A 15,865-nucleotide genomic window follows, 5' to 3' on the forward strand; every position below is an offset into this window, starting at 1 on the left:
GCACAGCTATGTTTATCCTACAAGGCATTCCATTAATCTTGTTTATCTCAACAATACCGAGGAAGTTAAAATTTTTGATGGAAAAAGAAAATAGTTACAGCAAAGTTAAGAAAGCAAAGCAAAACTAACTGGACTCAGTTAAAACATCCACTGCATTTTCTTTCTCATCTAAGTGGTCATCTCCCTTTTCAGATTTGGATCTTTCCAGAGCTCTGAACGCTTGAACACCCACCATGGATGACTTTGAACGCCGCAGAGAGCTCAGGAGGCAAAAGCGTGAGGAAATGCGCCTGGAAGCAGAGAGGTGAGGTATTATGTATGGGAAAACGATGCCCGTGGCTTGCCTTTGATTAGCAGTGGCTTTGCTGATTTGTGTCTTAAATTCCAAAGTATGCTGTAGCTAACCCAGGAGTCCCTGCTAATATATGTGCTGCAAAATAGCTTCAGTTAGTAGTTATTAACTTAAGTTATTGTGGGAGAGGCTGGAAGTCAGGAGTGTCTGGTGCCTAATTCCCTTAGGCTGCTGTAAATGTTCTGGCTTCTAGTTTCTTTGTGATATGAATTAATGTAAACAATGAAGGTAGACTATGGCCATGTGAAATTGCTGTGTGGAAAACTCATGCTCAGATGCTATGAGAGAGAGTGCTGTACAGAAAAGATTTTGTCTTCTGAAACACAGAGCTCAAATTATTAGACAGCAACTGAATCTTGGTACATGTAGCATATCTGTCTGTCATTGCCATGCTGCTGCTATTGTATTTGCAGTGTCTGTCATTTTCTATTCATTTACGAACACTTTATGTGGGCAACAAGGGCAGCATTTTCTATCAGGTATTACATATTACAGAGTTACTTTGGTGCAGATGAGAACAGAACTTGACATGGGTACAAGGATATCAGTTTATGAAAGGAGCAGAATGGAAATACTAGGAACAACATTTCATTAACTAACCTTGGTTTACATCTGTGTACACAGTTCCATTGTTCTTAATGGCATTTCCCATGATTTACACTGAAGTAAGCAGGGTGAAAATAAGGATGCGTTGATTTTTGTAAAGTCTTCTTTGACATAAAGATTGGATTTACTTTATTATTACTGCAGGGGTTTTAAATAATGGAACTTAGGTTTAATCCCATTTTGTCCTCATTTCTGTTTTGTCTTCTGTCTTTTTCCTGTGCACTGACAAAAATATGGTGTTTCGGGTTATGAATGCTGTAGGAAATGCTCTGAAAATATATTTCAGAGCAATTTTAAATGGAAGTCAGCAGAATGCAATGCCTACTTTTGTATGCCTACTTTGAATTTTTTAATAAGGCACTGCTTATGTATCAAGCCTCTCTGACATACATGGATACACTGTAGGAGTAAATCCCAAGTCGATGAGATGCAGTGACTGCCTTTCTTTCTGAAGGAAATGTTGCTGTGTTGAACTGGGTGTCTGAGCTCTTGTAAGTCTGTAAGCTGGACCTGTGAGTTCTAGGAAGGAGCAGCATTGCCTGGAAGAAATAAATTCACACAAAGTGTGGTGACCAGAAGGAAATTAGGTGCAGCCTTCTATTGCAAAATACAGCCATCTCCTGGTTGGTGACCTCCCTAGAAGGCAGAGGAGCAATTGTGTCATGGCACTAAGCTATCTTCTTGTCCCAGGTTTGTCCCCAGACCTGGAGGGATATTTTTGTTGAGCAGCATGGAAGGGATCGCAGAGCCTGTGCCAGTGCACGATATAGCACATGATGTTTCTGTACGTCTAGCATATGTCTGCTTTAAGAAAATATTTTTAAGGAAAGGCTGAGCCTCTGGTGTTTGCTGCTGATGGAGGCTCTGGGTAGCCTGTGGAGAATGCTGGGGATGTAGTCCAAGTGGTGTTTTCTACTACAGAAAGATGTGACTTGAACACCCCCACGAAGGCATCCAAGCTTTTACATGAGTGTGCAGAGGTTGTGAGGTGGTCTGAGCATGGGCGATGGGGCATGGCCAGCTTTTACACAGAGTCAGAGCCACGGGGGGCTAGGGATGAGGCTTTCTGCCCTCATCACCATGGAAACTGTAATACAGAACTTTGGGTGCATCCATGCAGCTCGAGTCCCTTGAAGGAGCCATCCCTGGGGAGCCCTGCAGGCCTGTGGCAATACCTGCCCCTGCATCGTGGGGAAACCAAATGGTTGTGTCTGAGGGTGACAGCCACAGACACAGGGAGCAGCCCCCTCTCCACCCACCCGTGGCTGGTTTTGGGAAGTATTTGTGCCATGTCTGGGTGGCTTTGCTGGGATTTCATGTGGTAATCTTTGTGGAGGGAGGCGAGCTTGGTGGCAGCCCTGCCGGAGGGCTTGGGCCTTTGTCCCCTGCTGAACTGCTGCAGAGTGCTCCATGCTCTTTCCCACACATTTGAAGGCTTTTAGCAATAAATTGGTGCATACTAAATCTTGCTGTACTCCCTCTGCTGCTGCCAACTTGAAGCATTCAAGTATCATGAGTCAGACCCCTTAAAAGTCACAAGACTGCTTTAAAAATCTTGAGATCTTAAAAATAATTTAGTCTGGCTGTTTTATTTTTGGTTTGCCTTAACAATAACAGAGCCTGATTCTCAAGTTCATATTGAGTTTTTTGGAGCTGGGACCTCCCAAAACCCTGCCCCAGCAGGGCAACATCAGGGAGGAGCTGGACATCCACCCCCATTGCATTGCACTGCTTACTGGAGTAAGCTTCTGGATAATTACTAATACATGAATATGTCATGCTGGATTGGTTTTAGTGAGTTCAGATTTTAGGGATCTGGGGATCATCTTCACCTTTTAAAAAAATGCACCTACAGTGTGTTTCTGTACATCTCTCAAAACCACAGCAAATTTCTTGCCAGACCTTCCTCTGTCTAAACATTTTCAGGTGTTTTATCAAGTGGTCCCAAAGAGTAACACAGAGGCTGAAAATGCTCCATCAGCTCGGAGCACAAGGTGTTTTGCCCACTCTCATCAGTGGGCTGTAGCTTTGCTGTGGGGATGCCAACACTTTTTGAAAGCGTTTCCCCTGGGATGTGGATAGAGGGATGATGATGTGTAGGCTGCAACATGTTTGCTGTGTCTCCCAGACAGACACTGTTTAGGCTTCTCTGAGTTGAACAGTAAACCCAGAAGTGCAAGCAGCCACATCAGACAGCAGTATTTGTAACTCAGCCAGCTGTGGGGACACATTTTGTCATTTCCTGGGATAAAGTCACATGGAAAGTCTGTCTTCCTTGCCTGATGCTGATACCCAAGAAAGACTGAGGGGTGCTGCTTGTAGCAGCATGGACTTATGCACCACATGCCCAAGAGGGAGTGACTTGACCTTATCCTGTCTTTCCCAGGGGCTGGAGGCTGTGTGAGGACTGATTTGATTAAATATGCCATCAGCTTCCCAAATGTATGTCATGCTGGAGCCACTGATTTCCACCCACTTGATGTCTGATTTTTGCAGATCTTCATGCAAGTTTGATCCTTAAATGCTGATGTCAGGCTCTGTTTGGGGTTTTTTTCCATTAGAAAGCTGTTGGTAATGATACATTGTAGCGCTGTGTAACCCTAACTTTCTGGGTTTCTGTGTTTAGGGTTGATCCTGAGGAGAGGCTGGCTTTGTCTTTTAAAGACTGTCAGAGTCATTCACCCCTGGCATTTGCTTTGGCTAGTAGTTCATGCTGTGGCAACTCAGATATAGATTGCAACCTACTCAGAAAGCTAGTGGGTTTTTGGTTTGGTTTTTTTCTTTTTTTTTTTTTTTTGCATTTTAAGCTCTTGTCATTTAAAGGTATCCCACATGTCCTGGATTCTGTGTGTGTGCTCACTGCACCCACCCAGATATTTTATCCAGCCGGAATTTTTTACTGTTTGTATTTGTCTGGGTTCTCAGGAGGCCTATCAGCTTGTTTGGAGTAGCATTGCAGGCCTGGGGGCATGTGGCCAACAGCAGGCATCCAGGGCTTTGTCCAGCTTCCTCCCAGGCTGCCAGATTTATTGCATGTGCTCAGGCTGGCTGGGACACAGCAGCTCTTGTACCTCTTGGGGGAACAAGGGTTTCCAGGCATAGGCTGGGAAACCCAGGACAAAATATGACAGAGTTAACTGTGCCTGCCTGCTATCCTTCTGCACGTGTTTTCCACTGACCAGGTGCCACATCAGAAAAAATAGGACCCTGCAAGCCACTTGGGTGGCAGGATGTGTGTTGTCTCTTAAATACTCTGTGGCAAATTCAAGGCTGTATCTTGCTTCTCAGGGGCAGAGGGAGTCCTGTGCCTGGGATGGTCTAAAGCCCTGAGGTCCCCTGTCCAGACCTGGCTAAAATAAGTGGGAAGCTTCCCACCTATTTCAGGCTTTGGTCTTGGGACTAAGCTCTACCTGAATTATTCCAGCCAGATGATTTATGAGTCAGTCTTTTAGTGGCAGCCTTGAAGGAGCTGGATGCACACTTTGCCTTCCCAGCCACAGGGTCGATACCGTGGGGGAGTACTGGGCTGCCACAGAAATGGGTTGTGTTAACTGACAGGAAAAATCAAATCCCACATGTAACTGAAGCACAGGGGATTGACTTCTTTAAACAAAGGAAAGAAAAATTGCCACCTGATGCTTTGTGCCTCTTCCTGCTCAGTAAAAGGTATTCTCTTGAATGCAACCACGAGGTTTGGTCGTTTTTATGTTGTAACTGACACTGGAGGAATTTAGCCTGGGGCTAGGTAGTGTGTGTGTCTAGAGCAGCAGTGCTTTGAGAACATCTTGCTGGTTTACTTTGAAAAATCAAGGTGAAATACTTCCTGAAGTGACAATAGACCTACACCCTTCACTTAACCATGGTTGAGAGCAAAAATTGCCCCCTTGAACTCTCTAAAGAATAGCTCTCAGGTTCATCTATTTATCACTTGAGCCACAATTTTACAACTGGCTGGCTTGCCATTGCCCCACCAATGTATATTCACCCCTCCCTGATGTTGGTGCACTGACCCAATTTGCTTCATTGCCATACCATCACTGCTACAGACTTCAGGAAGATCTTGGGGTCATTGTCAGACTGATTTCCATTTAACTGAAGCTTAACTTTGAATCTGAACCACAGTTTTGCCCTACATAATGCTCTTCCCTAAGGGAAGGAGAGGTATTTCACAGGAAAGGAGAGGTATTTGTCATCCTGTTGTAAAAATACAGCATGGTTTCTTTTTAATTATCCCCTACTTCTTGAAATTCTGGGACTCTGCCTGTGTCTTGTTCCCAAATGTCTGGTTACATTTTTATTGAGTTTTCAGAGACCATGCTTTTATTCAGGCTTGTGTAACAGAATGGAGAAAGTCTTTCTAATAGAAGTTTTCAAGAAGTGCGTGTTTAAACTTGAGAATTTGGCTGTATATACCTTAATGTATCATTTCCCAGTTATTGTGATTTATTTCAGAACAATACTTCCAAAAATGTTCAACTTCTGTCCTCTTGAGGGATGCACCCTTCTCTGGTCCAAGCCTCTTTTGCTACTAAAACAAAAGCTACAGCACAGTAGTTTTATCTGTCCATGAACTTCATATATCCTGAAGTTCCAAATACTCTGGAGTTTCCAGAGTACTGGAGTTTCCAAATACTACTGGGTTTCTGCTTTTCTTTCCACAAAAATACTCACTTTCTGATAGAGCTGAGGCATGACATTTTCTTCCCAGGAGTTAAATATTAAGACAATGAATAAATAAGATTAGAAGCGTGTGAGGGTTGATAACAAATTGAGGCAAAGTGCTCCAGCTGTTAACCTATCTTCACAGCTGCCTTGAATTCCAGGACTGACAGGACATATTTGGATTGTTGAGGTGAGTTTAGCCCTTCACATTGCATTGATGGCTGTCCCTGGAATTCTTGGATATCATACTTAACTCAGACAGAAAAGGATGACCCAGTCACTCATTACAGCATGTCCTTCTCCTGCCACTCTCAAATGAGGCTGGGTACTGGAAAAATATTTGCTATTGTACCAGTTCAGCTGCCCTGGACGAAATGAGATGAATAGAACCTACCTCTTAATTTACAGCCATTGTGTGTTTTGCAGATTATATTTTCTTTCAAGTCCTTATATTTTATGAATGAACCTTTGTTCTTCCAAGTAAGGTAGACATACAGATTATAATCTTTACTGAGCTAATCCCACTGCAACTCCTAAACAGAAAAAAAAATTCCAGCTTCTTAGTATTCGGATGTTAATCCCACATATACCTTAAAATCATTCTGTAATCTCTGTACTACATCTGATTTACCAGCCAAGCCTATAGGAGAGCAGTCCAAATCCAGCACCCAGACAGCTGGCAAAATAGCCTCATCTTTTATGTCTTTCAGCAGAGTGGCAGATTTGCTTTGGAAACACGAAGTAGTTAAGGAAATTCTTGGGTGAAAAGTGTTTCCTCCAAGCCTACAACCTGGTAACACCCCAAAGAAAAATCTGCCCTTTTCTTTCCTGCTGTATTTTTATCAGCTTTAACTAGACTGAAGTCCTCCATGAACTGGATCTTATCAAAGCAATATGGGCACTGAGGCACAGATTTTGATACCTGTTATTGACAATTTAGCATGCATATTTAAAAGGGCATCATATGAGGACTCATACAACATGGTATTTTAACATCATTTTCAGAATTAGACAGAAGCATAGGCACTAAACAAAGAAAATCATGACACTGAAGGAATGTAGTTGGTACAGTACAAGTGTCAGTGGTTCTCCTGTCACATTTATGTTGAAAAATAACATCTCCTTAATATCTTATGTGTAAATTGACAATATTTAGTCAATGAAGCTAGGGTAGCCCGCAGTGCTGTGCAGTTCTGTACATCTATCGTTGTACCTTCGAAAGGTGTAAATCGTATCTGCAATTAGATTTTTCTTACACAAAAGGCTTCATAAACTGGAAATGCAAAAAGTTGCATCAACAGAACTTTGGGCTAAGGTTTGTGGAGACACAGAGCTTTCAATCTTCCTGTGCTAGCCACAGCCAGGGAAGTGTGGTGGCAGTAGGTATGTATGTCCTTTGGAGGCACACACAGCACAACATCTTCCCCAGCAGGGTTTTCTTTCCCTTGGCAAGGCAAAATCAGCCCTCCACGTAGGTTATCTTTAGTTAACTCAATATGGCAGAAAACAAAGGCACTGTCATAAAATAACCCACAAGAAAGGAAGTTTAATTCTGGATCCCTGGGTCTACTTTTGTTGCATTCTTGCTTAGGAAAGGCAGTCCCCCATCTTCACTGATCTGAACAGCCAGCATCAGTTGTCAGAAATACATACATGAACCATTGTTAAGTCTTATCAGGTTCCTAACTTGGTCTTTCTTCATAAGTATAAACAGTTGATATGTATTTCTTTCTAGACATTAAATATATGATTGAGCTCTCAGCTTTGTAGTCACTTGCCACATGCCTGATACCCACAACTAGCACAAGGGGCAGGGCTAATTTAGTTCATTTGTACAAAACCTTCTCAGGCCATAGGTACCATATTCCTCATCACACAAATATATAGGTTTGCAAACCAGTTGCCTCTAAATTCTACATGGACCCATCTTTTGATTAAAGAACACATTATTACTCATCATGCTCTGCAACACGTCTCATTTAGTTTGAAAAAAAGTAAAACACTGTGTTGTTCCCATAAGAAGGTGATGGTTCAATATTCCTTTATCTAAAAAAAATGTTCAAAAAATGTTTTCAGGCTAATAGATTGTGTATTGCAGAGCATGATTAATAATAATGTGTTTTCTAAGGTTGCCTAAGAGTGAAGGTGGGAGCAAAGTGAGCAAGGCTGCCACAACACCCACACCCTGGCCCCACAGGATGAGTGGCTACTTATGGGTAGTACATCTGGGGCTGGACATAGGCTTGGGGTCCTAAACTCCACTGTCAAAGTCTGAAATGTCCCATTCACATGGTGACACCACATTTTGTCTGAAGGAGGTACCGTGTAGGGGCTGCTATGGAATGAGATGGTGGTGGTGGTGCTTCATTTGCTCTTTGATCTAAACAGAATAGGGTAGCTAAATGCAGTCTCTGAAATTGAAAATATATAGAGTTGGATGGGTATGATTACACTACAATGCCTTCTTTTTAGTGCTGAACATGCGGCTTAATTGTGTCACTATTCAGGGTGTTCTGAGCTCAGTGTGGTAAGAGTTATTAGGCACGAAAAAAACTACTGTTGTTACCCAACTGTGAAACTCTAAGGAGTGACATTAAAAGCAGTTTAGTAGCATCTGCTTCTCAGTGTGACCTAGCATTTTATTAACATCTGTATGATCTAATATCTCAAATTAAACCAGACAATCAAAAGATTTCCCTTTAGAAATATGAAGTCAAATGCTAGCAAATTTTACAGAAGAGCAAGCATAGTATGTAAATACTATCAGATTGCTGGCAGCCTGGGCAAAGTTACCCTTTCACTGCAGAGTTCAGAGAAGTATAGAAGTAAAACGTGATTTGCAAATAAAACTCCAAACTTCTTTATTATCATAACCTACTTGTTAGCCCACACTAAAAGAACATCCTCCATGCCAGCAGATTGTCCTTGTGTGATCAGGGTCTTCCACAGTATGAAGGGAGACATTAGGTGGCTCTGCTTCTTGGGCTACATATGCCATCAGCACATGGTTTAAGAAATATCCTTGCCCATAAAATAAAGTTTCTGGGGAGCTACTCCTTAGAAAAGAAGTCTGGTGACAGCCAGGGATGCTGGCATGCAGTGTGACCAGAGGGTGAGGTTAACAAAAGTGATACAGCTATGGATTAGAAGGAGCTGTAATTCTGTCCGCCTTGCAGCTGAGCTCCTCTTCCTGGGGAGCAATGAGGGTGATGAGCAGTGGAAATGTAAGCAGGATGTTTTCTTTTCATTTATTGGAAAGTATAAACCAGTGGGTAATGTATTTGACAGTTAAAGGTTAGTCTCATCTTGGCTGACATTAAGAAAATGTAAATAGATGTTGGTGTTTTCTCCCCTTTCTGTCAAAACCTGTTGGTTGGAGTGCAAAAACTTGCTTGTCAATAGTCTTTGCCAGATAGTTTGAAAAAAGGCCAGTGAGTTTGTCATACTGACACAGAAATTCAAAGCAAGGCTGTAACTTTACAGCTAGTTCAGGTAGTTGCGACTGTCTCTTTAGTGGTTGTATTGTTTGTTTTGGTTTGTTTTTAAATTTTTTTTCCTTCTGATATTTGCTGAGAACATACCTTGGTTTCCTTTCAGGTAGCTTGGGACTCATTTTTAATGTCAACATTATTTAAGCCAACAAGGACTCCTCTAGCAAGAGGTTGTCTTCTAGTCAGTGTTCTGTTGCTGAGTGCATTAAGAGAGGTGTGAGAGATTTTTACTCAAGAGCAGGGCTTCTTCAAAGGTTTTGTTAAGTTACATCACCATACTAGTACTTCCTTTTTCCACCAGCATGAGGCAACATCATGTCTTCTGGTGTTTAAACTGATTCATTTGAATAAGAGATCCCTTCTTTGTGAGCCCTTGATGTATGATTTAAACCTGATGTATGTCATGGTAAATTTAAAAATAATTTTAAATCAATTAAGTACACACAGTGGAAATATAACCAAATTACCATGACTTGAATTTCTGCTTGTCAAATGAGCCTTTTTCAAGGAAGTATCTTACTGTATACCCATGTGGAAGGGTAAGCCTTTTGGAATGGGAGGTTTACATAGATTTAATGCACTTGATTTCATCCTAGGCTTGAGGTAAACTTCTGCAACTTCTATGTATAGAATTCTATTTATGTCTTTGTGACTGTGGTGGGGTGCATTGGTGCTGGATTCCTGGATGAGGAATCTTTGTTTTTCTTCATTTTCCATGCAAATCCTACCTCTTCAGTTGCTGTTTCCACTCTCAGCATGACCCCATGAAGAGTTGGGTAGCATAAGTGATGGTGGACTGGGAAGCTCAGACACTGACCATATATCAGGAGGGAAGGTGCAGAAGAGAGGTTCCTGTGTGTAATAGCTTACTTCTCAAAAATATATTTTTTGTTTGGGGGATGTGTGTATTTGTTGGGCAAGTTTCTGACTTCAGCAAGCAGACAGTTTGTACAGGAACAAGCTAGTTTCATTTATAAAATTGCCAGTAATAAGGAAAAAATCAGATATTCTATGTATCAGTCCTGGCTGTTTCTGAAAGGCGTTGTTATATACAGAGGTAATAAAGATACAGGGGTGAAGTAGGCCCCAGAGCAGAAACCCCCTTAATATAATGAATAAAACTTTTTTCATCTGTATTTTTGAACAGAGAGAAGAAGGTAGTGTAAATGGCTTATAGTGAAATGAGCATTAAACCTCATAAATTTGTTTGTGGCCTTCATGTTAATTGAAAACTGGCTATCAGATTTTGATAAACTTCCTTACAGTTAGAAAGTCAATGATCACAGAAGTTTGTCTCCACTGCTCATATGTAATGCTTATCATCTTATGAGAGGACCAGAGCAAAGTGGAGACTGGAGAGCCTGATTATACATATGCAAGTGATTTTTGTTCTTATGCCTCCTCGTGAGATGATTATACTGTTGCATTCATTTGGTACATCATGCCATCCCTCCAGATGAAGTTCTCAACATCCAGTTTCATTTTCTATCTTTTCTGCATGCAGAAAACTTTTATGGCTGCATTGGAAGGGAAAAATAAAAAAATCATGTTTTCCTCTGGAATAGCATGACTGTGATTTCTTTAGAATAGGTTTCTTTTACCAGTCTGCAACTCCTAAGCTTAACAACCCTCACAGCTTTTTCAAGGTCAGCTTGTACAAAATAGCCAGCTTTTCCTGGGTGTTGTTCCTCAGAACATTCCCGACATTCTCCTGCAGCTATTACTTCAGTGTCTTAAAAAGGGCAGTGCCATAGTTGGGAAAGACAAGAAGGTGGCTTTTCTAAACACTGGCTACACATGGATTCCTTTTATGGTCCAGCTTGCACAGTGGGGTATTCCTCTGAAGGTCAGAGACATGGATAACGAAGTGATTCCCACTGCAGCTTGCTTCTTGAGTGCTGAGATCATGTGTCTGGTGCCACATGTCCAGCCTGCTCTGAGGAGGAGAAAGAATTAGTTGGGTTGGGAAACGTAGAAAGAGGAGAAAAAAAGCACTTAAGATCATTAAGTGCTGCGTACTTTGTATTAACACTGTTGCTGTGCTCTCTGTGGTTGCAGTATGTACTTGTGAATACCATGTACAGATTTTGCCCCTAATAAATTCTTTGATGGGGGTTTCAGGGTTCAGGTCATCCCACAACAATACTATGGGCAAACTTTCACGTCATGCCCATGAATCTGGCTTTTCATTCTCCCAACAAAACGGGATAGAGTACTAATGACCTTTTCAAACCAGTGAATTATGATGGCTGGATGGGTTGTCTGTAATGGAATGCCTCAAGATTAATTTTTTTAAGCAAAAGGTTTCATTTTCCTCTTCCCCCCCCTTCTCTCTTGTACAAGCTAGTCAATCTTTCCTCTCATTAGCATGTAATCATTATATACTGGAGGGCTGTAGAATTTCCCCCAGGGCTATTCTCATCTCAGCAAAATTTTTCATGGAATGGATCAGTAGTTTCAATATTCTGAAGAGAAGGGGGATATCTTGGTTGTTTATTTAATATGAGAAAACCCCCTACAAGGTAATGAAAATCTCATAATTCATTTCTGAATATATGTATAGGGTATACATAAACTGAATGAAGAATACATAACTTCAAGGCAAAGCTTTAGGCATATTCAGTGGGTCTCTAATCTAATTTTTCGTTTACTGATTATTGTCAGATGGACTAATGTAGAAGATAATAAACCATGAAGTCAAGGAAAGACACTAACTGTGTCACTGGCTCTGACACTATTTGAGAGAAGAGAAGTGCTTGAAGGTGTTGTTTTGGTGACTCATGACTTAAAAGTCTAACTTTCTTCATCTGTTTCCCTGTTGCTTTGCTGGCTCCATCCTGATTTCACCTATCTTGCTCACATCATACTTAAAATGAGAACCTGATGTACTGACTTTGATATCATTATAGGTCTTGCATGCTTGTGGTTACGCTGTCTTTGGAGTGAATGTGACTTCTCAGTCTGTTGGCTGCATGGTTTTGCTGGATATGATATCTTGCTTTGAGGAGAGAAAGCCATAAGTGCACAGAAATGGAGCAAGGATCAAAAAATATTCAGTTTGGTTGAGGAGGCTTTTAAAGTCTTGTCAATGCTTTCTGATAATAGAAGAATTCTAAAACAACTACTGACTGTTTTAAAGTGGGATGGATCTAGAAGGAAAGAGTTGGACCCCAGTTTAAGGATCTGTTTAGCATACAGTCATACCTTCATAGCTGTTCTGTGTTAAGTTGTACTCAGTGTGTTAAGGCTTCCTTTCACTCATTGCAGTTTGAATCTATTTTCAGTGGTTGTGCATGTTTAGTAATTACTCAGGATCTAAGGGACTGGTATAACTGAGCACAGAGATCATCCATCCTGTCCTCATTATCCTGCTGGAAGAAAATACTGGTAAGATGTCTTGGTGACTAGGAATGACTTTTCCATCACCAGCTCATTTTTATTTATTGGTTGTTCTTCCCTCCACTCAGGCTGTACCCTGTCATCGGTTTTTAAGCCAAATTCTTTATGGAAGTCAATAGGGAGTCCTGCGCAAAGGGAAATGACATAATGTTGCCCTTTAGTCCTACCTACAGAGAAGCAGACTTGGGAAACATGCACATTTTCCTAATTACCAAGCACTGAATTTGCAGCATGTGTTCATTTTCTATTGACATCCGGCAGCTACCCAACATACGGTAAGTTGGGACATTTGCACTGGAGACAATTGTTTTTAATAAAAATATTCTGAATATTGTCTTCATTTGGATTACATATAGTAAACGTTGAGATCTTCACTGCTCTGGGGTAGGGAATGTGCCATTTTTATGGGCAGCATTGAGTGTTTTTGTTAAAATATCTCCTTGTTCAACTGGAGTGCATTATTTTGTAGGCTGCCAACTTTTACTCAAGAGTTAACTGTATTTTGGTAGAGATGTGTGTCTCTGTGTCTAGGGGGAATGGCTTAAAACTAGGAAAGGGTGTATTTAGATTAGACATTAAGAAGAAATTCTTCACTATAAGGCTGGTGAGACAGTGGAATAGGTTGCCTGGAGAGACTGTGGAGTCCTCTTCCCTGAAGTGTTAAAGGGCAGGTTGGATGGAGCAACCTGTTCTAGTGGTAGGTGTCCCTGCCCTTGCCCAGGGTGTTGGAATGAGGTGATCTTTAATGTTACTTCTAACCCAAATTATTCCATGATTATATAGTTTGTAAAGCACTTTTGAGAGATGCCTCTGTAAATGTAAGCTCTTATCATCTGAGCTGTCAGCTCTTAGAGGGAACGGGTTGCATGTTCATGGCCCACTTCTATAGTGCCTTTGAGTAACAACTCAAACTTCTGCAGGGCAGGATAAACAGAGTTGCAGATGGGCTTTAAAATGAAGACTTCTTAAAATAGGGTAACCTCTTTGTTAATTAGAATTCAAACTCTTTAAACCTTAAGTACTTAGTCAGATGAAGTAAGGCTGGAAAGCATAAGGGCAAAAAAATGAAAGAGGAGACTGCTTGAAATGTAGCTGAAAGTGATTCCTTCCTTTGGAAACAGTAGTGGCATTTTAACTTCCTTTAGCACTGTAGTTCCTCTCTCATAATAGAAGAAGCTTCATGCATCCCCATAACCCAACCATCTGAGATCTTGTCAATTATTTACTTAAATGCACGTTTATCTGCATCACCCTTGTAATATGGTAGCGTTGTTCCTTTAGCTTTGCTAATAGGGAGTGAAGAGGGACTTGATGGCACAAACAAAAAGCTGTCAAAAGGGATGTATGATTCCCTTTTGCTTTCCTACTTGTTTATTAGTTCTTCTTCAAGCTGCAGCTGCAGAATTTGGAGAATGTTGTAGAAATCACCCAGGCCCAAAGTTTTCAGCACCATCCTTTTGGTACAGGCCTTTTCAGATGGAGAAGCCATGAAAAGCAACTTTGGCAATAGGCTTCAAGAATCCTCCTCCATACATTTTAAGGCCTCGAGATTGGATGTTGGCCCACCTCTGGGAATTACATGTAATAAGAACTCCATGTAAATTTTATTGCATGCAAAATTGGATACAGAGCCTTTGTTTATCTCTGTCACACACTTAGTATTGACTCTTGGATGTTGATATGAAGATATTGCAGCGTGTGTGTGCCTATGATTTCCCATGCCAAGGGATTATGATTAGGGTGACAGCCTGATAATTCTAGACTTATCAGCTGTTGGGTGTCTGGCACTGAGATGGCAGGAACTGCTTGCATAATCTATAGGGTTTTTGTGGATCAGGTCTGTTCTTAATTCAATAAACACTTTCAGAAGTCAGTGAGGAGTAAAAGCACATCCTTTTAGCCCTTTTCCACTTGATTTTGTGGTATTTCATCTGACATAGCTTTTGGTTTTTGTTTCAAATGCCTGTGCAAGCTTAAGAGTCCCATCTTAAATGGTCAGTGGATAGGGTGCCTTAATGTACTGCTGACTGTCTGTGTGAAGGAAGGACATGGAAGACATCTGGAGATTTAATATGGCCAAAAATTAACAAACATGATGCTGATTTTTTGGGGGGAAAGCAATCAGAAAATAGGGCAGGAGCAATACCAGATCCTTTGACTGAAGGTACTTTTCTGCCATTTGTGAACTGGATTGATTCGCCATCTGTGGCAGCAGCTATGACCATATCACATTATTACTTTCTCCCTCTCTCTCTTTCTATTTTTTTTTTCCTTAAACCAGAACCACTTTCCTTTTTCTTCTAAATGTGCCTTTGTCATCATGGGTTTGGGCTGTCATAACACATTTTACCTCAAGCTCCATATTTAATCACTTAGTGGCAGACCTGGGACTAGAAGCCATGTCTCAGCCATGGGACCACACCATCTCTCTAAGGCAGAGAACAGCTGTGAGCTTTCTTGCAGAACAGCCTGCTCTGCAGTTTGCTTGCAAGATGTATTTTGGGCATCTCATAAGCCAGGACCAATGCAACTTCACCTTTTAATAGAGAACAGTGTGAGTCTCCAAAGACACAGAACTGCAGAACTGCCTGTAACCTTGCTTAGGCAGAGGAAAGGAATGTGGCAGTAGAGACTGTACATTTAGTGAACAAATGACAAATGAAGAGATTTAGAAGAAAAAAAAAAAATATTCAATTATTCAATCAAGTCAATTATGTAACTCAACTCCATCTTCTAGACTTCCTCCCCCCCTAGCCCCACTCCCCATTATTTATCAATTAAATATGCTAGAAGTGGTGAGCTGCTTTACCACAGAATTAGAAACGGGGTGGGATAATGGTTATTATCCTGTTCCAAAAGGGGTGGGATAATGGTTATTATCCTGTTCCAAAAGGCAGAATACTGGATACCAGAAAGAATGAAAGTCAGATGTAGATGATGCTGTTGAGTTGCCATTGGTAGAACAGAATGTACTGTACTATGCATCTGGTCATTGCTGTGTCTAAAACCATATACTAAGACTGAAATGTGGATGTCAGTCTGTAGCAGTTTTGTGGTTTATAGGCTCCTCATTACGTTGCTAAACTGTGTGCAGTAGATTAAACTACCATTAAAATTCCATGTCTCAGAACAGTTTATTTTGCTGTGCTAACATTCCTATGCTTCCATGGAGAGCTGTGTGCAGGTGATCAAAGTCTTATTCAGGCAGTCAAAGGTTCCAGTTATTCCCTTTGTGTGCAAAATTCTTGATGATTTCATCCTTAAAGAAATAGATAAAATGCTTGTGTACTTTTTTTTTTTTGTACTTATATTTTTTTCTTTTTCTTTTCATAAAAGCCTGTATCAGTAGCAGCTT

At 41.1% G+C, this 15,865-nt stretch overlaps 2 protein-coding genes across 8 annotated transcripts in view; one reads left to right on the top strand and one right to left on the bottom strand.

Moving 5' to 3' along the window:
• The window catches only part of LOC139791136 (aldo-keto reductase family 1 member B1-like), a 369,405-nt gene that overhangs the window by 265,966 nt on the left and 87,574 nt on the right, over positions 1-15,865 (bottom strand). The window lies entirely within an intron of this gene.
• Positions 1-15,865, top strand: part of CALD1 (caldesmon 1) — a 192,413-nt gene that overhangs the window by 99,479 nt on the left and 77,069 nt on the right. For all 6 annotated transcript variants that reach the window (XM_071732965.1, XM_071732967.1, XM_071732970.1 and 3 more), the window contains one exon: positions 193-304. In XM_071732965.1, the coding sequence (XP_071589066.1) occupies positions 234-304 (71 nt within the window). In that variant the 5' untranslated portion in view covers positions 193-233. The remainder of the gene's footprint in view (positions 1-192; positions 305-15,865) is intronic.

Source organism: Heliangelus exortis, chromosome 1 (assembly GCF_036169615.1).
Source record: "Heliangelus exortis chromosome 1, bHelExo1.hap1, whole genome shotgun sequence".
In the NCBI taxonomy this organism is placed as follows: domain Eukaryota; kingdom Metazoa; phylum Chordata; class Aves; order Apodiformes; family Trochilidae; genus Heliangelus; species Heliangelus exortis.